Genomic DNA, 22,068 nt, shown 5'->3' with positions numbered 1-22,068 from the left:
GAAGCAAGCAAACCATGCATATATCTGGGAAATGAGAATTCTAGGCAAAGGAAATGGCTACTGCTAAAACCCCAAGGTGTCTGTAAATTGTTCTTATTTCGTTTAACAAATATTTACCAGCCCTGACCAGTGTCTCAGCAGATAGAGCATCAGCCCTGCATATGGATGTCCTGGGTTCAATTCCCAGTCAGAGCACACAGGAGAAGCAACCATCTGCTTCTCCCTCTTTCCCTTTCCCCGTTCTTTCTCTCTTCCCCTCCGACATCCAAAGACTCGATTAATTTGAGTGTGACCCAGGCACTGAGGATGACTTAGTTGGTGAGCATCAGCCTCAGGTGTTAGAAATAGCTCAGTACTCAAGCATTGACCCCAGATGGGGTTGCTGGATGGATCCCAGTAGAGGTGCATATGGGAGTCTGCCTCACTATCTCCCCTTCTCTTACCAAAACACACACACACACACACACACACACACACACACACACACACGCATTTACCAAGTACCTGATACATATGCCAGGCCCTCTCCTAGGCAATATGCAATCATAAATGAATATAAAAGAGGTCTCTTTTGTAAACAGGTAATTATAAGATATATCAGTGCTAGTGGTAAGCTCAAGGTATTCTGGAAGGGCACTGGAGGACCACAGAATGGCAACTGTGGTGGGGAAAAGGCCAGGACCCAGTGTGTGACCATGCTGCTGCAGAATTACTCATTACTATTTTGTTGCAGTTTGATTAATTATAGTGAGTTTTACTAATATTTTCAAGGTTGCTGGTGCAGGAAGGGGCTCTCTAATTGTTACAGAAAATATGAAACAGCCATTATTTTTTCTCATTTTGTCACAAGAATACTCCACCGAGAAACTAAGAGCTGTGCCCAACCCCATGCTTTTGGCACAGAGTCTAGAACTATCTGGAAGAAACAAGGAAGGCATGTGAATCCACTTTCCAGGGGAACGGATTTTCTGGGGGGCGGGGGGCTGGCCCACTCTCACTCTCTGTCTGCTGTGCCCATCCCACCCACAGATTGCCCCAGGGCCTGCCACACCTGCTCTCCACCTGGGATCTGCACCACCTGTCAGGAAGGCCTGAGGCTGAACAACCATGGAGCCTGCGTGCCTCACAAGGAATGTGCCCCCTCTGAGTACTGGGATGAGGAGGCTCTAGGATGCAAGCCTTGTCACACAAAGTGCTTCCGCTGCACCGGGCCCTCAGAGGACCAATGTCACACCTGCCCAAGGAACAGCCTCCTCCTCAGTGAGTCACTGTCCCTTCCTCCATCTGGGAAACTACTTTTCATACTGTCTGGTGCCCTGTAGATATTGATGTCTTCCTTCTTAATTTTTTTACTTTGTGCCTGAAAATTTCAAGCCTACAGAAAAGACGGAAGAGTGAGAATAGCACAAGGACAAACACACATATACCCTTTACCCACCTCATCCTTTGTTAATCTTTTACCATTTGCTTTATCATTTATTTGTTCTCATTCCCTCTTTCTCAATGTATATGTGTATAATACACAATACATGCTTTCTAACCATTGGAGGATATGTTACATACATCATGGCCCCTTTCCCACAAACATGCTATTATATATTTATTTGCTAAGAATGGGAATACTTTCTTATATAACCACAGTACCATTGTCAACTCTAGTGGTTAACATTGATACAATACTTTAATACACCACCTGTATTACAATTGTGTCAATTCTCCTTTAGAAGAGGGTCCAGTCTATAATCATAGCATTTAGACATCATGTCTCTTTAGCCTCCTTTACTCTGACACATTTCCCCAGACTTTCTTTTTCTTTTATAACATTGACATTTTAGATGAATGTGGTCCTAACCCTCCATTGGGGTTTGTGTGAAGTCTCCCATGCTTAAATGGAGATTATACATTCTCAGCAGGAATACTGCACAGGGGATGCTGTGTCCTTTTGGAGACACACGATGTCCACCTGCCTCTCTTCGATCATGTTAATTCTGGTCATCTGTTCAGGGTGCTTTCCAATTTCTCCACTTTGTAGTTACTGTTTTCCCTTGTGATTAAAGAGCAGTCTTTGAAGAGACACTTTATGAGCCTATAGATATTTGGCTCTTCATGAAAATTTCCCCTTGATTTAGCATCTGTTGATTAATAAATCTTCTGAACAAAGTATGTCACAGCCTGGGGCTGGCTACCTCCAGAAGGTCACCTGTAAAGGTTTTTCCTAATGTAAGGCAATGTCCTCAGGTTTCCAGGAATACCGTAATTAGGCTTCACACAGGTATGGCAGAAATAGAATGAAACAAACTCAACTCAACTGGAAGGAGCAGTGGAAGGGTGGAGGAAAGAGCAGAAAGAGACAAATGCACTGAAGACCTGCAAAGCATTAGAACTCATCGTCTAACCCAGGAGAGCAGATCTGAGGAGCAAGATGCTCAGAGTAGAAATATGTGAGACTTTTTCCTCTGGTTGAGATGTCATCAAAGGGTACCATTCCTCTGCTAAGACACAGGGATAGCTATCTTCATATCGTTCTTGATTACCACCCAGTGTAAAACACTCAAAGACGTCAGTCTTCTCTATCCATCCATCTTAGCTCTGATTATACAAATCTCAGTGACCTTTCTTCCTGGAAGTTACTGTTTCATGAGAATATTCCAGATCTTTGTATCATCCCAGGCAACAGGACCTTCTTTTCTAATTATCTCCAACTGAGAGTGCTACCAGTGATCACCTCAAGTACCTTCTCACAGAGAGGAAGACATTTTTCTCATTACAAGGTGGTCTTCTCTTAAACTAGGGATACGAATCAGACTAGAACTGAGACTTCGCCACTAAGGTATAATACAGTCCACATTGTGTAGTCCTGTACACGGTACCCCAAGGGCTGGTTGGAGGATGTGCCCAGACCTGATCTTCTCATAGTCCCTTACCCTGTTCCTCTCCACTTGAGGGTCAGGCTAGATATAAACTACATAATTCCTCTGGAGGCTGTGGTAGACTGAACAATACTAAACCCCTTAAAAACAAGACTAGCCCCCTAAAAATGTCTACATGCTAATCCCCAGGCCCTAGGAATATGGTACCTAAATGGCAAAAAGAATTCTGAAGATGTGATTGAATTAATAGTCTGGATTTGGAAGGATTATCTTGGATTTTCACAAGGTCCTTAGAAGAGGGAGGCAGGATGATCAAAGTTCGTAGTTCAAGGCTATATGGTGTCAGAGCAGAGAAACAGAGAAAGAGAAAGAGAAGATGCTAAGTTGTGACTGTGATGATGGAGGAGGAAGCCATAAGCCAAGAAGTGTAGGAGACCTCTAGAAGCTGGAAGAGGCAAAGAATCAGGTCCTTTCCCAGAGCCTCTATAAGGAACATAACTCTCTGGGCCCATTTTAGATATCTGACCTCCAAAACTGTAAGATAATATAATTGTACTCTTTTAAGGCACTAAACTTGTGGTAATATGTTACAACAGCAATAAGGAATTAATATAGAGGTGTCTCATCCTTAAGGGATTAAGGCTTCTACCTAGTTAGTCGGATACAGCAGCTGGACAGTGAACATTGTCCATCTTTAACAATATAGCCACCAAACAAACATTGACTGGGGACCTGGCCCTGTGCTGGGTGCTGGAAAAGAATGACATGGCCCTGCCCTTGAGTAGCTCAGAGAGTCTTCCAGTACAGAGGTTGAGTCCATAGCAGCTCTACTATGATTTAGCTTTTCCACGAGCACCTGTGCTTAATGCTGAAGGCAGTTATGGAGAAAAACTGGCTTATGGTCTGCTCTAGATTTGACCAGTGGTTCTCCTGCATTTTCTTCCATTCAATGAGCTTAAGCTGAAACTTGGGAAGAAGTTGCCTCTAAGAACTACATGCTAAACTGCAAAGCCAGCAAGTCTCAATCTTTTTATTTCTAATTAACCACCCTCAATTTGTTAAAGAAGAAGAAAAGACAATAATCAGCAGCTCCAGTAGGTTGGATTAGGAAGGACTGGGGTAGTAGTGTAGGGCTGAACAACTCAATTCCAACTCATCTCTCTGTACAGAACAGAGGATTTAAGGTTTTAATTTAATTCTTAAATACATGGGCAAAAAGAGTTCCATTGTCCATAGAACTTTCTGTCATGATAAGAATGCTTTATATCTATGCTCATGCAACTGAGGAAATGAAGTTTTAGTTTTATTTCATTTTAAATTCATTTACATTTCAAGAGCTTAGTGTGTGGACAGTACAGCAGAACAAGGTAAAATCTGATATGTATTGGAGGGCACACACATTCAAGGCTAGAAGTAGAAAGTTAAAATTGTGGGAAGGCGTCATCACGCTTTCTGCTTTCTTCAGTGGAGCTCTGACTTGGCTCCTGCTTTAAATGTTCTCTCTCTCCTAGGAGGCCCTACATCCTCTAGATCGCTTTAGCAGACTGGGTTCTGTCTTGTCCAACACAGCCTGTCCACCCTGACATCTGTTTTCTCTCGATTCCTAATTGCCTTATGGTTGATCCTATTTCCTGGATATTCATCTTAGTTCCCAAGGATATCCATCAGCCCACAAGGACATTGTCGCATTCCTCCTGCATTCCCCTCACTCCACGGGACACAGTGGGGAGCATATAAAGAGGGTTTGGGAGACACACTTCCTACTTGATACCAAGACAGATTCTTTTCGCCCTTGGCAGACACGACCTGCGTGCAGGACTGCCCTGAGGGCCACTACGCTGATGAGGACAGCCACCAGTGCGCCCCCTGCCACAGCTCTTGTCGGACATGCGAAGGGAGGCACAGTATGCAATGCCTCTCCTGCCAGCCGGGCTGGCTCCAGCTGGGAAAGGAGTGCCTGCTCCAGTGCAGGGAAGGGTAAGTTGCTCAACACGATTTTCCCTCCTTTCATCTCATAACCACTCCAGATCTCACTGTTAGCAAAACCATTTTGCTGATGAGGAATCAAAGTCTCAGAATACTAATATAACCAGACTGAAGTCTCACTGCCAGTAAGGGACAAAGATATGAGCCCAACCCAGGCCTAACCGTGTCTAAAGGAGTTTTGCCAGCTCATGGTAATAGAAAAGGAAATGAGAGAGACCCCAAAGAGTCAGATTGTCAAATCAGACTCACATGCCAAAGTTCACAAATAATTCAAAAGCAACAGGCAGTCAAAAGGAAGAGGTGCCTGACCTGTGGTGGCGCAGTGGATAAAGCGCCGACCTGGAAATGCTGAGGTCGCCGGTTCAAAACCCTGGGCTTGCCTGGTTAAGGCACATATGGGAGTTGATGCTTCCAGCTTCTCCCTCCTTCTCTCTCTGTCTCTCTCTTCTCTCTCTCTCTTTCTCTCCCTCTCTCTCTCATCTCTAAAAATGAATAAATAAAAAATAAATTAAAAAAAAAAAAAGGGAGAGGTGAAGTTTTCTTTCCTTAGAGGAATCCAAGACCATGAACGTAGGTTCTTTCTCTTCTGCATTTGGATTTTTTCTGATCATATCTAGTATAGGAGGTCTAAGTAACATATTTTTAGCATTGCTTTCACAAGAGGATAAATTTCAGTTAAATATCTCCATTTAATTCTCCATTAATTCTCTAATTTGCCATGTCCTCTTAATCCTATAAATTAAAGTTTAATTACCATAAGGAATTTAAACACATGCATGTATCCTTCTAAAATCATTTTACAGGTAATAACTATCATTTTTCTGCTGGGAAAAACTATTAATGTATTTGTGAGAAGGTCTGCGACAAGCATATTTGGAAGAGGAATTACCTGGGTCATCCACTTTTTACCCCCAAGCATCCTTGGTAAAAAGAGAGATTGATTACAGGCCTCCTGCTAACTCTTCCTTCCCAATGAGGAACCTAGAGCACTGAGAATTTCCAAACCCAAATTGAAAAGCTATAACCTTAACCTTCCCCCAAATGATTTTGTTCAAATTAGCACATCCATTCAGTTCTATAGCAATCACTGCTTGTATGACTTATTTTAGTACCATATACTGCCTTGTGTTTTGATTTACCTCATTTATTTGCTCATTCATTCAACATATGTTTAATGAAGAACACCTTATATGTATAAGATGAGAAAAACAAAGGCTTCAAAGTTCAAGAGTGTCATATGTAATTCATATATATAACTTTTTATATATTCTTCTTATATAAGTCTTCCCAAGAAAATTACAAGTTCCTGGAAGAAAAACACCTCTTATTTTTTATAGATGTTATTATAACACTCAGCACAGAGACACACATATTACTAGTTCTCAAAACACACCAGCCATATATTGATCGATCAATAAAGAAAGGACCCTGCCAGAGAGGAGTGGGCTGCCTGCCTTAGCCCTTCCCTTCATCCCTGTGAGTGCCTGAAAAATCTGGACCCCATATAAAGAATCTCCATCTTCCTCAAATCAAGTCATTAAATATTCTTATGCACAAAAAAAGGAGTATAATTTGTGGTATAAATAGATTTCAGACCATGGAACTAAGTAGACAATTGTTCCGTGGTGTATAAAGTGGCCCATTGGGAAGAGAAGCATGGGTTGCCATAAATCTCTTTAATGGTGAATAAAGAGGTTATTAATAAGGTATAAGAGATATTTAACTGAAAGTGTTCATCTTGTAAAATCAATGCTCCCCATACATTGCCTAAACTTCATAGGGAAAGGCAGGTATGTGCTTCTCTGCACCTTGTCCTGACATACAATTATTTTAGTGTTTGACCTCAGAGCATGATCTTAAAAGCCCCAGTTCCTGTTTGTACATATGCACGATATCCTCCCCAAGGCTCTAGGTTCAGAGATTTCACAACAAAAGGGTCATCAAAGGAAGCAGTGACGTTATACTTTTAATCTGATCCAGTAAACTCTCCATTGTCTTTCTTTCTTTGATAACTTTTAAAACCTATTTGGTATTGGTAAGCTTTTTTCCCCATGGTTCCTCTTGATTCTTTTCATCTTCAAAACATTAGTAAAAAATGTCTGTAGGCTGCTTTAGTGTTTACATAGTGTTTCCACTCACTATGTATCTTTACATTATGATTTGATTCTACAACTATCCTATGAGGTTGATGTTATTACCACCATTTCACAGATAAGGAAAGCAAGGCTCAGAGAGATTAAATGACTTACCCAAAGTGACACAGCTACTAAAACATGAGAGAATCACAGCTAAAAATCAGAACCTCTGATTTCAATCCTGTGCATCCCCTCCATTCTGCGTGGATTTTTTTTTTATTAATTTTTAGAGAGGAGAGAGAGAGAAGGGGGAGGGAGGAGCAGGAAGCATCAACTCCCATATGTGCCTTGACCAGGCAAGCCCAGGGTTTTGAATGGGCAACCTCAGCGTTTCCAGGTCGACTCTTTATCCACTGCGCCACCACAGGTCAGGCTCTGCGTGGAGTTTTACTTTTCCCTGTCACTTCCTCTTTGGAATCTTACATGATCTTCATCAGCCACTCAGTTCATGCTTGGTGCTTTCTTCCGTTCTCCTCAGAATTTCACCAAGTGACTCACTGTAACTGTTCTGCAGTCACTGTTCTTCACCTAACTGCAGAGGTGGAACAAGGCTTGATTTGCCGCAAGCTGGACCACTAAGGTACAAGTGTACCCAGATCAGTGACGGACGGGTAGCTAAGGAGAGGCAGGCTCAGCACTGTCCAGCCACGGCATTAGTTTTCAACAAGTCAGTAGAACTTAAATAAACTTAAAAGATAAAAATAAAAATCCTGATCGAGTCAATAATGTTGTGCCAGAGAACCAAGGGTTGAACCTTCGGGTTTCTAGGGTAACTTCAGTGTGCACCTACCTGTCCAGATGCCCACACTGCTCAGGTGACTTCTAGAGGTCCATCTTTGACAATGACGCCTTTTTTCTATCTTATGTGAATTTTTTAAAATTTACCTTTAAATAATGGCCCTGCTTTGTTATAGTTTTATTTAACAAATAAATTCAAATCACAGTGCCCACTTTACTAGTTGTTTGATCTTAAGCAAATTGTCTAAATTTTCTGCACCTCACTTTTTACATATGTAAAAGAGAAATAATAATATGTAAATCATAAGGTTTGCTATGAGGATCAATCATAAAATTTATAATTATTACTAATATACGTTAATTACTTGTAATGTGTCAGTCACTGTCCTAACAAGTTTCTGAAAAACAACATGTTTAATTTTAGGTACTTACGTTGGCCCCATATTACAGACCTGAGACACAGAGATGCTATGTGTTTTGCCCAAGATCGCAGAGTTCATAAGTGGTACGGGTGGGCTTTGATCCCATGTAATCTCATTTCAAAGGGCAAGCTCCTAACTGCCACACTCTAGTGTTTCATTTTCAGGCTCAATAAGGTAAAAATATAGTAGAAACTTAATGAACAGTAATTATTGTTATAGTCAGCATCCAAAAATAGAGATTACATCTATTACTATGAAAACATCAATATCACTCCTGTCCCCTCCTCCTTCAAGGATTTTTTTTAAATTGAAAAATTAGAAGAACCACTCAGAGGTATAATGAAAATATCTTCCATTCTCCAATCTTATTCAACACAATTTAAAGCTTGAACTTTCAAGTGCAGAAGCCCATGGGTATGTAGAAGGCAAAGGTAGTGAATATATTATTATGGCGCTATTACGAGTGATAAGAACTAGGTCCTTTCATAAGTGTTAACTAACTTAATCCTGACAGATAGCAGAAGAGAGACTGTATTGCCCAAGTTACAGATAAAAAAACTGAGTCATTAGATGTATTAATACAGTTAGTAATGAATCCAGTGAGTAAAGGTAATGAGGAAAGAGTCTAAATTCCCCCAGCTTATAAATGAACACTGTGTGACTAACCATGATTTTCCACCACACCCAACTTCAGAGCAAATCTTAGAATGCAGTCTTTGCTTCCCTCCTCGGTTGCAGATACTATGCAGCAAACTCCACCGGGCGGTGTCAGAGGTGCAACAAGAGCTGCAAGGCCTGCCGGGGCCCGCGGCCCACTGACTGCCTGTCTTGCGATACATTTTTCTTCCTGCTCCCCTCCAAGGGAGAGTGTCGCCGCACCTGCCCAGAGAATTACTACACAGACCAGCACACACAGACCTGTGAGAGATGCCATCCGACTTGCCGTACATGCAAAGGTAAGGGTGTGTCTACCATCTTGCGTGTGTGAATGGAAAAACACGAAGTTCTCTCTCCTTCCTGCTTAGCCCCTCTCCTTTTTTCCACGACCTCTGGTGGTTCCTTTTGCTTGCCAACCTCATAACCAACCCTCTCCAGCATCAGCACCCTCTGGTTTCTCTCCCCTTCGGCATGTGCCCTCCGACCTGGGCTGCACCCGCACCACACTGCCGCCTCTTCCGAGTCTCTCATCCTTTGGCGCCCAGATACAGGTATCGTCTCCTCCCAGAAGTGTGTTACACCCACTCTGTCTTCCTGCTCTACCTGCTGAGCTTAGAGTTTGCCTAGAAAATTTTATTTTCATTACTTCAACAACTAGTTTAAGATATCTGCCTCAAACTCTCCCAAGCATCATTCCTAGTTTCCAGATACCTACTAATCTGTCCCAGAGATCCTTAAAACCAACGTCTCAGAACAAACACAATCCGGGTTTCCCCTGATACTCCTTTTTTTGTCGGTGGACCCACTGTCCAACCAATTGCCCGAGTTTGAGCTCTTCCCATAGTGCCAGAAAGATCTTTCTAATATCCATGTCATAGCTTGACATAAATGTAATCAGGATAAGAAAAAGAAATACCCCCTGTGGATGAAAAAGGAGCCACATCCTAAACCTGACAAGTTCAGGGGACGCCTGCAGGGCAGGCCTTACAAACTCAGAGACCGAAAAGTAACCATGCAGGATGGTCTGAGCGTCAGAATTCCAAACTAAAAGGGAGTCATTAATAGGTAATCATGTCCTAGGCCTGCAGCTTCCTTGACAAAGGTCAGTCTTTATCTTAAGAGAGTCTGTCTGCTGTCTTTTTGCATCTAAGACAACATAGCTTGGAAATGTCAGAGTAACCTTCTTTTCCAGAGCCCTCAAGGCAAACAGCCTGCAGCAGGGCATGAGACCAGGAACCCCTCACTGCTGTCTTTTTCCATGAATACCATCTCTATGTGCTGTAAATGTTAATGATTAGCTGACTGTACCCACCAATGTAAAAGAAGTGTGTTTCTTTGCTATTTTGCCTTTTTACCCAATCCCAGAGATTTCCCCACTTTGCACGTAACCCCCCTTATGTCACCTCATTTTACTCTAACCCAGTGGTCCCCAACCTTTTTTGGGCCACAGACCGGTTTAATGTCAGAAAATATATATTTTCACGGACCGGCCTTTAGGGTGGGGCGGATAAATGTATCACGTGACCAAGACAAGCATCAAGAGGGAGTCTTAGACGGATGTAACAGAGGGAATCTGGTCATTTAAAAAAAATAAAACATCATTCAGACTTAAATAAAATAAAACGGAAATAATGTAAGTTATTTATTCTTTCTCTGCAGACCGGTACCAAATGGCCCATGGACCAGTACCGGTCCGTGGCCCGGGGTTTGGGGACCACTGCTCTAATGTATAAGATAAGCTATAGAACTGCCGTTCTCCCGAGCTTTTCCTCAGTCCATTGAGATCTGCTTCCCAGCCACTGTCAGTGTGGCTCAAAAACTCATTAAAATTCTCTAAAGGTTTGGACATTTCTTAGATCACTATATTTCAATTGTTAAGATGTATGAGGTACCCCAGAAAGAAGGGGAGGAGGGAGTTGGGGGGGGTGTAATGAGGGGCATGTTGTTGGAGGGTGAGGGTTTTATATTGAGTGGGACACTTGAATCCATGTTAACACAACAAATTTAAAAAAATTAATCAAAAAAGAAATTAAGAAAATAATTGCCAAAAACTGGGGGGAAAAAAAGACTTGAGGTTAATATTGATAGCTGAAAGGGAACAGTCCTGTTATATTTTTCAAAGCCATGTTGGCTATTCCTAGCCCTTTTTCTGTATAAATTTTATAATCAGCATTTCCTCTAGAAAGCCTTTCCTGACCACCTCCACACTGTTCCTTTAGTGCTCTGTGTTCACTCACATATTTATTTATCTGACATATCTATCCAGCCCCGTGGCCCAGACGAGTGTCCATACAACTGTAAACAAGACAGGTCCCTGCAGCCCAGAGAGCATATTTTGTAATAGTTTACTTATGCTTTGTCCCTCTCTGTAGACTGAAGTCCTCAAAGGCACAAATTAATGTCTTACCTTGGTGGTTCTAGCACTCAGCACTGTCATGGGGCAGGCGGATGTGGTGGGTCACATCAGAAGTGCCTCAGCAGATGATGGCAGTGCCAGGAGAGGAGGTCATACTGGCTGGGGTCCTGTGAGGTTAGGAGCAAGCTCCAGCCAGTGTGACAGCGGCCTGGGACACAGGCAGAGCCCCGCATGGGCCCTGCGCCCCAGCTATGGTAGAGTCCACCATTCATCCCAGACTATGGAGCTTTACCCTCTGTATGGCCTCCACCTCAAGCCCACCACAGAGATGACTGTCAGTGTGGCCCTTCCATAGCTGAAGCTGCAGGAAAGTCCCCCTCCAGCTGGGAGGGGATGGAAAAGCAGAAAGGCATGGGACACCTCCAGCAGTTCTCCACTCTCTGGAACTCCAAGAGCACCATGGCCTTCATCTGCTTCAGGAGTGGGGTGGGAACAAGAGTCTGGTCAAGTCGCTCCCGGCCTGACTGGACAGCCAGGACCATCCTCAAGGTGCGCACCACTAAGTTCAAAATCTATGTCCCCGCCAGCCATGACTGGGGCTCCTTTTCCTATGACATTGCTGGCGGAGAGGCCGACACAATTTCCCTGGAGGGACTTCCCTGAAAATGGTTCTCCCTGTGGGAGTTGGGCTTGGAGAAGCCCACCCAGCGAGGAGGTTCTGATCAGGGTGTTTGTGAAGTGTGGGGAGATGCGGAACGTGCACATCCCCATGCTGGACCCCCACCAGGGGATGGTTCCATTTCTCCAGATACTTGAACCTCCAGGTATAAGTCGTGAATGGTGAATACATGGGCTTTGTGCCAGCCAAGAGTGCCTGCGCTGGCTGAAGCTCTCAACACCCAGGCTGCTTTTGATTCGACCAAACTGCAAACTGCAGTGGTGCCTCAATTAAGACATGGCAATTTAGCCCTGGCAGTGGCTCAGTGGATACAGTGGCACCCATGTATAAATGTCCCAGTTCAATTCCCAGTCAGGCCACACCGGAGGAGTGACCATCTGCTTCTCTTCCCCCTGCTCTCTCTCTTCCCCTTCTGCAGCCAGTGGTTTGATTGGTTCAATTTGTTCCAGTGTTATAAAGTAATGTGCCTTAATTCCATGGGTTACATAGAGACACCAAAGCAGGAAACAGAAGAAGTTTTAGGAGAAGATTTATTAATAAGCCGGCTACATATGACTTACACTGGGTATAGCTAACCCAAATCGTGCAGCCTCGAATATAGCTCTGAGGCTAGCTATATAGACATGATCACATACAGGTTGGGGAAGCATGACACAATAGTTAATTACTAACAAGTTTGCAATATTTATTTATAGGATCTTTTGAAAGGAAAAAACATTGCTACACATTAAAACTTACAAGGTAACACGATAGCAAAAAATGTCATTTTACATATCAACACAGTAGCGATAAATGTCGTTTTATATATCAAAAGACATTCCCAAGTCTTCTAGTGTCTACTCCCCATCCCTGTCACCGCAGTGAAATGGTTAGCTTAGGATAAGGAGAGAGGCCAAATGAAAATACCCTTGGAAACCTAACAAGCTAGTCCCCGCTTGTTTAATTTACAAGTTTTTATACATATAAAGGATTTCAAGAGGGATGATTATTAGAAAGCATATAAAATGTTACAGAATGCAGGTTTTCAAGCAAGGGGGAGTGGTCTCATGACCCCTTTGTCTAGAAGTACATACATCAATCACAGGATTTCAGGATGGGAGGGGGCTCACATGATGTCAGAGGATAAGCATTTGTAAATCGCCCATTAAGGAGAAAGAAAGGGGAGAAGGAAAGGACTACTCAAATCTCTCTTCAGTCTCCCGCATTCCTGGATGGCTGTTTACTGTCTTCCTCACAGGTGTGGGGAAGGGAGGGGGTCCAAGTCTCCTTCCTCTTCCATTCAAAACCTCCCCATTTACAATATAACAGCCCTTCCTAAGCAGGAATGCGATCGGCCATCTTGAGCTGTTGTAAATTACACACAATTATAAAAATCATATTTACGAAATCTCTCTGAACCACTTGGCCTAAATTATAAAATGCCTTTTAAGCCTCTTAGTAAAAGGGTTTTTTTTTTTAATCTCAGTACATAGTATGCCCTTGTAAGACAGGAAGCTCCCACATTCTTCTCCCTCCATTCTCCACAGAAAGGAGGGGGCAAGAAGCCTGACTTTTCCTCTTTAAAATGGTGTTGACAAAACTAACTTTTACAGTTCTTTGACACCTTATCACACCAGCATGGCCCAGGGTACTAAGGATAGCTTGGTGGGTCCTAGCACGTCAGTCTCAGGTGCTAAAAATAGCTTCATACTGGAGCATTGGCCCCAAATGGGGTTGCCAGGTGGATCCCAGTGGGATGCATGCTGAAGTCTGTCTAACTCCTCTCCTCTCACCTAAGACATGGAAACTCTGGAGGGAAAAACTTGAGCAGCTGAAACAGCAAAGAGGAGATCAAAAGCATGGAGATGAAAAGCAGAGGACAGGAAGAAAGCGGAGGAAAGGAAACAGAACTAAAAGAATTGAAGAAAGAAAAAGAGAGACTAGAAGTTTCCCAAGCAAGAACAAAAACAGAGGAACCTTAAACTCCATTGGAATTAGAAAAGGCTCAAGAAGCTACAGTCAGAGAATGTACAAGAAAAGATAGGATTATTAGAGCAGGAAGTACTGCTGGCTGGAGGACACACAGGCCCTTGGCTGACTGGTGGTGCCCGCAGGGCTGTGGTGCCCACCCTGGCATGGTTGGTCTTGACCTTTAGCAGTGAGCTGCCAGCTTCTTCCTGCTTTAGGGCTGGGATCCACATGTTTCTCTGAAACAGGGGGCCAAAGTCATAGCCCCCACTTTCCTGCAACCAGCAGGGTTGCGGCCATAATGGAAAGAAATGTCTTAATTCCAAGAAGGGGGAAAAAATGGAGAGTAGCTCTCAGTAATATAAACATTAAATTACTTTTAGCTAAAAAGTGCTTAGACTAGTGGACAACCTACACTAACTTGGGAGTGGTTATATGCTATTCAGACCAGACCTAGAATTTCCTTTATGTATTTCACAGCATGGAGTTTGACAGTACCAAATAGAAATATAATGCAAGCTATACATAGAATTTTAAATTTCTTGTAGTCACATTACAAGAAAAACCAGTTAAGTGACCTTTACAAGGTCCAAATGGGACAAAACCCAAACAGTAGAGACAGAGGATTCCCAGTGCACACAGAATAGTAAGAATTTGAGACAGACAGAGAGATAGATGAGACAAACAGCTCGCAAACTGAAACTGATTCTTACTGTTTCACAGACCTGAGTACAATTTTACATATAAACAAGACAATTACGGTACAGAGACATGAGCATGACACATAAATAAAACCTGATTAAACCTAATAGCAGAGTTGCTACTTGGTCCTTAACTCTGAAGACAAAGAACACAGAGCACAGTAATTAGTGGGGCAAGATCTTACAGAGTACAAAATCAAGAAACAAGCTTAGGATCCAAAACTCCATTCTATCTAAGTTAAATGAGCACTCCCTACATATTCTAATTTTAAAATAACAATACCCATAGCATTTGAATACAGGAATGAAACTGTTCTATTTAGTTCAATATTAGAGCTGGCATTTCCAATCCTGCATGCAAGAACTTAATTTAGGCCTCAAAAGAGCCACATCTTGGTTCTCCTAGGGTGATATCTCTTGTTGCTCCTTCCCTCCCCCCCTCAAGTTCAGGGATTAGCATTCAGTAGTGGATTAGCCTTCAGCTGGTGAAAGGTTGGAAATGTTGGGGGGTTCCTTTCCCTTTTGTTTGGCACTATCTTTGTCTCTAGTTCTTATCTTATAAGTGTGATTTTCTATCCTGACTGTGGTGTGACTCCTGAGAGAGGCTCAACCCCGTCCCTGAAGGTTTCTTGTATTCTTGTCATTTGCTTTGTCCATCTCTGACAGCTCCCTTTGCATGGATGTTGGGTGTCTTTTAGCAATTGGCAGGTCAGTATAACCCCTGACTCAGATCAAACATTGACTGATGCTGCCCTAAGCCTTATGAGGTCACCACAGAACCATGGACTAAGACTCTACACTCACTCCATGCCTCAGCACAACACACACACACCACCTACCTCTTGTACCTCTCCCCGACCACCAAGGATTACTTTGCCACATCCACATCTTTTCTTATTTTGGTCCATGCATGGAGTTGCCTGGTTGCCACAGTATCACCTTTTAAGGCCTCACCCCCACATTGCAGAGTCCAGGGGTCATTCACTGCCTGGGCTGAGTCAGCATCCCTTTAGTTGAGGACCAGAGGGCCAAAAAAGTGGAGCAGTGAATTGCATCTCCCTCGACAGAGGGCTGAAATGACTCCCAAGGGGAATGGGGATTCCAGACAAGCCCCCAAATTGTTAGAGTTGCAATTAAGCAAGACTCATGGAGACAAAATACCTCAGTAAGTCAACTTTAATAACTTCTGCAGAAGAGCATTCTGCCACTAGTGAAAGCCGGTCAGCAAGAGTGCGGGCAGGGGTTGGGCTCTGTTTTTATACCTATTGCAGGCCCTAGGCTGGTCTTGCCCCATTGGCTGGGGTGTTGACCATACAATCTTACTCTTTCCTGATTGGCTAGTTTAAATGGCCGTGTGAAGGGGGAAAGGAGAGGTGGGAATAGCATAAAACTGGATGACGGGGTTGGGGAATGGTCAGAAAACCAGATAAAAGGGGTTTAAGGAATAGTTGAAAGAAAGAACATGAAGTAAACAAATTGTTTTTCCTTCAAGCACGAAATTTGGGGACAGGTTTTCTCTTGAGCTATATACTGATTGAAAGAAAGTATGAATTCCTTTCTTCTTAAAACATTAGCTGTCATACTAAGAACTGGAAAGGCATAAAAGGTAAAAGGAAAATTTAGCAACCTACATAAGTCATTTACCAACTAGATTGTATTTTATTCACACTTGACTGCCTAATAATATTAGGGTATTAAAAAAAAGTTTAAAAGCACTGAGGTACAGGGGAGAGGCCAAAGGAAATATGTCTGTATGTTTGTGTGCAACTGGTTCCTCCATGATTAGCTCATTCTTTGTCTTCACACACTTAACTTTTTAATCCTTCTCACAGAACTGTCTGAAATAAAAACCGAGGCTGAGTAGCCAAACCCTCCTAAGCCTCCCAAGCTGCCTCTCTTTGTGTGAATGATGCCATGGGAAGTCCCCAGGGTTTGCTCTGTAGTGGTGGAAGTCATCTCATGGGGGCCCATCCAAAGGAGAGCAGATGGTGAGCTGTTCTAAATTGTAAGGAAACACCAGAGCTGTCTTTATAGGTCCCAAGGTTCCTGCAGATCCTTAGAAGCAATGATAAATATAGGGTGTTAAAACTGAAAACAATAGGAAACATTCTGGGAACTAAAAGACTGACTTTTGCAAAAGACTCTGGGTGCCCTAAGCATGGAGGTTTTGCAGTAAATCAATGGAGGAGATGGAAATGGAGTTACTGATTTGTTACTGGAGGAGACAGGTAGTGCCTTGGGGATTACCCTGGGAACTAGGCCTTAGCCAAATTGCTGCTGGTCTTCTGAAAAATGTAACCTACCTCAAGACATACATTTTATTACCTACCTTTTTTCCCTCTTTTAATTTTTCATTTTTCCTACCCTAATTTCTCTAAATAAAGAAACATAAAAATCAAAATAAACCCTACAATTCTATATTTTAAAACTGGAGTAAGATGTAGGCTATATTTTAGAAAAATGTAAGGTAGGCTAGGAAGGAAGTAGGGAAAGACTGATTTTTTCATCAGAAACCATAATTATGTTCCAGACATGTAGGAAATTCTGTAGGAAACTAGAAGTGACATAAAAATAGAATGGTTTTGAATTTATATCACTATAGGCAACCCCAATTGTAGAAGCAGCTGAGTAATAAAGGTTTATTCTCTAAGCTGTTGTTCATAGCTCAGAATTCTTTTTTCCATGAAAACATTACAAATGAGTGAGCTTAAAAATTAAACATAAAACATTAACTCCCTAGTGAATTTGAAGGACAGGACTCATAGTTCTAGTTCGAGTATAATTAACCTTTCTTTACAATATTCTTCTAATTGGAAGATCTATACAAGTTCAAACTCACAATACCAGGCACATTCCATGTCCTGTCTGTCACTCTGCTTCTGTTTTGTAATTCTCAGCAAAAATGCCAGGGCCTTCCTAAGGAAATGAACTAGATCTCAGCGCTCCTGTCTTCAAACTCTTTCCTGAATTTATCCCGGGATATTTGCATAGAAAGAAATGCTTTGGTCAGTCATTCTTGGGACCTGTGAATTAGGTGAGAGGGGGATTACCTCCACAGGAAAGAGAGTCTATAGATCCAGACCTCCTCTACTTGGTGGTTCACGTGTTAAAGTAGATAGTATGATAGAAAGAGCACTGGAGTAGGAGTCGACAAACCTGAATTTGAATCATGACTCAACCATTACCAAATAACCTTGAGTGAGTGACTTCATATGTCCAAGCCTTATTTTTTATTTATTTTAAAAATAATAAACAAATAGGATGTCAAATTTCTGAGAAAAGAGTTTATAGTTTTCAAGAGAATTTCAAAGATTCTATCACAACCACTCCCCAAATTAAGAACCATTGGGCAAAATGACCTATTAAATTATTTTAGCCCTAGCATTTTAAGTTTTAAGTCTGGTGTTGTTTCTCAATTAAAAACTGTCTAATCATGCCTGACCAGGTGGTGGCGCAGTGGATAGAGCGTCGAACTTGGATGCAAGGACCCAGGTTCGAGACCTCGAGGTTGCCAGCTTGAGCGCGGGTTCATCTGGTTTGAGCAAAAGCCCACCAGCTTGAACCCAAGGTCACTGGTTCCAGCAAAGGGTTACTTGGTCTACTGAAGGCCCGCAGTCAAGGCACATATGAGAGAGCAATCAATGAACAACTAAGATGTTGCAACGCACAATGAAAAACTAATGATTGATGCTTCTCATCTCTCTCCGTTCCTGTCTGTCCCTGTCTATCCCTCTCTCTGATTCACTATCTCTGTAAAATAAATAAATAAATAAAATTTAAAAAATAAAATAAAAACTGCCTAATCATGAATTACTCACTGAGTTTTGGGATCCCCTAAATCAGTGGTATCATCCTTGTCTTCTATACTAGTTAAAAATAAGCAGAATAACAAATGAAGGTTTTATAAGTGTTCTATTAATACATGATTTCACATTCTTTGAAAATCCTCTTGCTTTAATAAAAGATTTTTCATCTCCAAACCCTCAATTTTCAAACTGAAAGTTTACAGTGATTAAACTAATTGAATAATTTTTAAGTCTTCACTTGGTGTCCTGTAGATTTTTCTTTTCATATCCTTAATCAATTCACCCTTCCACTTCAATTCACTTGACATATTTCTTGCTTCTAAGTGTTCTGAAACCAAGGCAGAGGCTGAAATCTAAGGTCAGTCTCATAACTTAGAATCATTTTTTTCTTTCAGGAAAAGGAGCACTGAAGTGCTTAAGCTGTGTGTGGAGTTACCACCTGATGGGAGGAATCTGCACCTTGGACTGTCTTGTGGGGCAGTACAGAGTGGGAGAGGTACTGAGAACTGGGCATGGTGTGCCTTCTGCTAACCCAGAGAAGGAAATGAGCTCGTTTCTGCATGTCATTCTGGGCACAGTAAAAAAATCTGCCTTGGCTGGGTAACTTAGTTGGTTGGAGCATCGTTCCTATACACTGAAGTTGCAAGTTTGATCCCAGCCAGGGCATATACAAAAATCAACCAATGAGTGCTTAAATAAGTGGAACAAGAAATCTCAATCTCTTTCTTCCCTGCTCCTTCTTCTCTGTCTAAAGTCAATCAATTAAAAAAATTAAGTCCTAAAATTCCTATACTCTCCATAGTACAGGTCTAATATTTTTAAATCTTTTGCCATTGCAATAGGGCATAATTGTGCTATGCACTATGAATTAAATAGCTTTAATTTCAATCAAAGGCACTGAGACGATCTGAGATAAATAATAGGGGAATTAAGTAATGAGAGCCTCAGAATTAACTCTACATTCATCGCTCTGACCTTAGAAGTTTCAAGTCTACATAAGAATATTTTGTCAGAAATTAGAAATACCTTCTTTCTTACCCTGTTGCTATATAATATGAACCACCTGACTAATGTCAGAACTATATAGCTGATGTTGTTTTTCATTTCCTCTACCCTTTCACCGTGTTTTACAATATATTTTCATTTGCTTGCCTAAAAACCATAAATTTTCCAAGTCCACTAACTTCTTGATTATGTTTCCAAACTTTAGAAATTGAGTAGCTCTCTCCATGATGAACATGACCCAACAAATTCACATATGAGCTTTCTTTAAATTCTGACAGTAGCCCTCATTACACTTTGGTGAAACTGAGGTTCAGAGAGGTCAAATAGTTGGTAAAGACCACATGAGAGGTAACAAAGCTAGAAATGAACCCAGGGGTTCTGACTCCTAATTCAGGATTTGATGAGGTAATAATGGCTGAGAAAGCACCCAAAACATGCCAAGGTGCTCAACAAAGACAAGGTCCATTCTTTTTTTTTTCTTTGTACCATCTTTCCAAAGTGAAAAAGTAAAATAGAGAAGGATCTTCCCTCACTTACACTTCCAGCACCAGAGAAGGGCAACTTGTAAGGAGGGAAGCCACTTTCTCCTCGTCTCTCAGTTCCCTTCCCATTGAGATCCAACTGCTTTAGTGTTACAATCACAACTTAGGTTATTCTAGGACAAAAGCCAAGCAGGTAATGAGTCACGGTGCTTGGTCAAAGAAAACCCCAGTGCAAACTTGACAAAAAGTGGAATTTGATGTTTCACATATGTGTGAATGACATCAGAGCAAGTGCTAGAGACTATATCAAATAAGAGAGCACATTATCCAATAGGAGATTATCATCTACAGGGGTGACACTGCCACGTGGAAATGATGAATTTACATGTGAAATACCCCAACTTTGAAATGTGGGCAGTGAATAAAATAAAAAGTTTTAAACTTTGAAGATCAATCTAGTATGGGACAAACAAAACTTGTTCTTGACCATGAGCTATCAATTTGTAACCTGAGCTATTCTTAAAGCCTGTTCTCTCACTATTGCTACCAGCAGATCTCAGAGGGAAAGGCCCAGCAGTGACTGCATCCAAGTGCAGAGAGATGGTTCTGTCTTTTACCCAGACAGTCCACCTTTTTGCTGTCCCCTTATGTCTCCCTTCCATATCGAGATAAGATAGAGCTTCCATCTGGACACTCCAGGGTCTTGTTAACACTCCCACCTCAGAAGAAATTTCCTGATTGTTTTTTACTAGGGGGAGAAATTTAACTGTGAAAACTGCCATGAGAGCTGTGTAGAATGCAAAGGACCCGGTGCTAAGAACTGTACCGTGTGCCCCGCCAGCCTGATGCTGCTCTTGGAGGACGGCCGCTGCCTACACTGTTGCAATGCCTCTGAGGCCACCCCCGCCCAGGACTGCTGTGACTGCCAGGAGAGCACAGGTGAGGGGAGAGGAAGGGCAGCCCACAGACAAAGGGCATATCCTCAGGAAGCTGATAGGAGGAGGAGGGAGAGAAAGATAGAAAGTTCTGGAGAATCAATATGGCTCCCTTTTTACTGAGTGCCTGCTATGTGCCTACCATAGTTGAAATTTTCTGTCCATCATCTCGTATTAGTAGATATTATTAGTCCCGTTACACAGATGAGGAGACTGAGACTCAAGGGTTTGACTAGCATGCCCAAGTCCACACCAATATTAAGAAGCTCATCCACACCAGTGTTAAGAATATGGGTCCTTTGGACTGCAAAGCCTTTATTCTTTCCACTACTGTGCTGCCTCCAACATTAGAGCTCAAGGAGGTCTAGAGATTTATCTTTATAAATGTATTGTTTTTATTCTTCTCTTCTGAGAAAAATCAGAAAGAATAAACTATCAAGAAAGCTGATGCCAATATTATCTTGAAGAGCCATTCTGCGAAAGTAAGCCTAAATCTAGGTGTTCCATTAGAGACCCAGGGCATCTTAGAAATTACTTTCATTGAAGGTTAAGAAGAAACAAATCTTTTAACCAACTCCCAGTCCCTCAAATGTCTTCCACCCCCAACTCCATCTGTATGGGTATTTGGTTCTCATTGGCTACAAGCTTAGAAAGATTTCAAATGGAGTGATTTCTTTTTAAAAATAAAACATAGGCCTGACCTGTGGTGGTGCAGTGGGTAAAAGCATCAATCTGGAATGCCGAGGTTGCCGGTTCAAAGCCCCGGGCTTGCCTGGTCAAAGCACATATGGGAGTTGATACTTCCTGCTCCTCCCCCTTTCTCTCTCTCTCTCTGTCTCCTCTCTCTAAAATGAATAAAATCTAAATAAATAAATAAATTATTAAAAGATATTCTCTAGTCCAGAAGCAGGTCATTTTCTTGGGGTTCAGATGTATCATAACCTGCCAAAACCAGATACCCTATTTATGGGAGCATGTCCATTTCTAAATGAAGTAAACCTCAGATCCATAATTGCTACTAGACATTTCTAATTTCTATTTTTAATCTGTCTTTATTGCTCATAAGTGCCCTAACCAGAGGTCAAACCTGTGACCTCGGTATGCCAGGACAATGCTTTATCCACTGAGCCACCTGGCCTGGGCTAATCAGCCTTTTTTTTAAAGTTCTAAGTAGCATCTTTCCCAAAACTAATAATTTCCTTCTTTCAGCTTTCCCACCCCCACAAGCAGCTGATTTCCCCAGCTCCTCATATACATCCACATTCAGGGTCTGATTGCCTAATATCTGTGCTGTGTCAGCTAAGAATAATAACCTTAATTACATCAATGGCTTTAAATGAAACCAGAAG

General features: G+C 42.0%; 1 protein-coding gene across 2 annotated transcripts in view; it reads left to right on the top strand.

Moving 5' to 3' along the window:
• PCSK5 (proprotein convertase subtilisin/kexin type 5) overlaps positions 1–22,068 on the top strand; it is a 458,607-nt gene that overhangs the window by 431,297 nt on the left and 5,242 nt on the right. For both annotated transcript variants that reach the window (XM_066257063.1, XM_066257062.1), the window contains 5 exons: positions 1,030–1,260; positions 4,670–4,847; positions 8,890–9,107; positions 18,693–18,793; positions 20,537–20,723. In XM_066257063.1, the coding sequence (XP_066113160.1) occupies positions 1,030–1,260; positions 4,670–4,847; positions 8,890–9,107; positions 18,693–18,793; positions 20,537–20,723 (915 nt within the window). The remainder of the gene's footprint in view (positions 1–1,029; positions 1,261–4,669; positions 4,848–8,889; positions 9,108–18,692; positions 18,794–20,536; positions 20,724–22,068) is intronic.

Source organism: Saccopteryx bilineata, chromosome 2 (assembly GCF_036850765.1).
Source record: "Saccopteryx bilineata isolate mSacBil1 chromosome 2, mSacBil1_pri_phased_curated, whole genome shotgun sequence".
Classification (NCBI taxonomy): domain Eukaryota; kingdom Metazoa; phylum Chordata; class Mammalia; order Chiroptera; family Emballonuridae; genus Saccopteryx; species Saccopteryx bilineata.
This window is presented reverse-complemented; position numbering and strand designations above follow the sequence as displayed.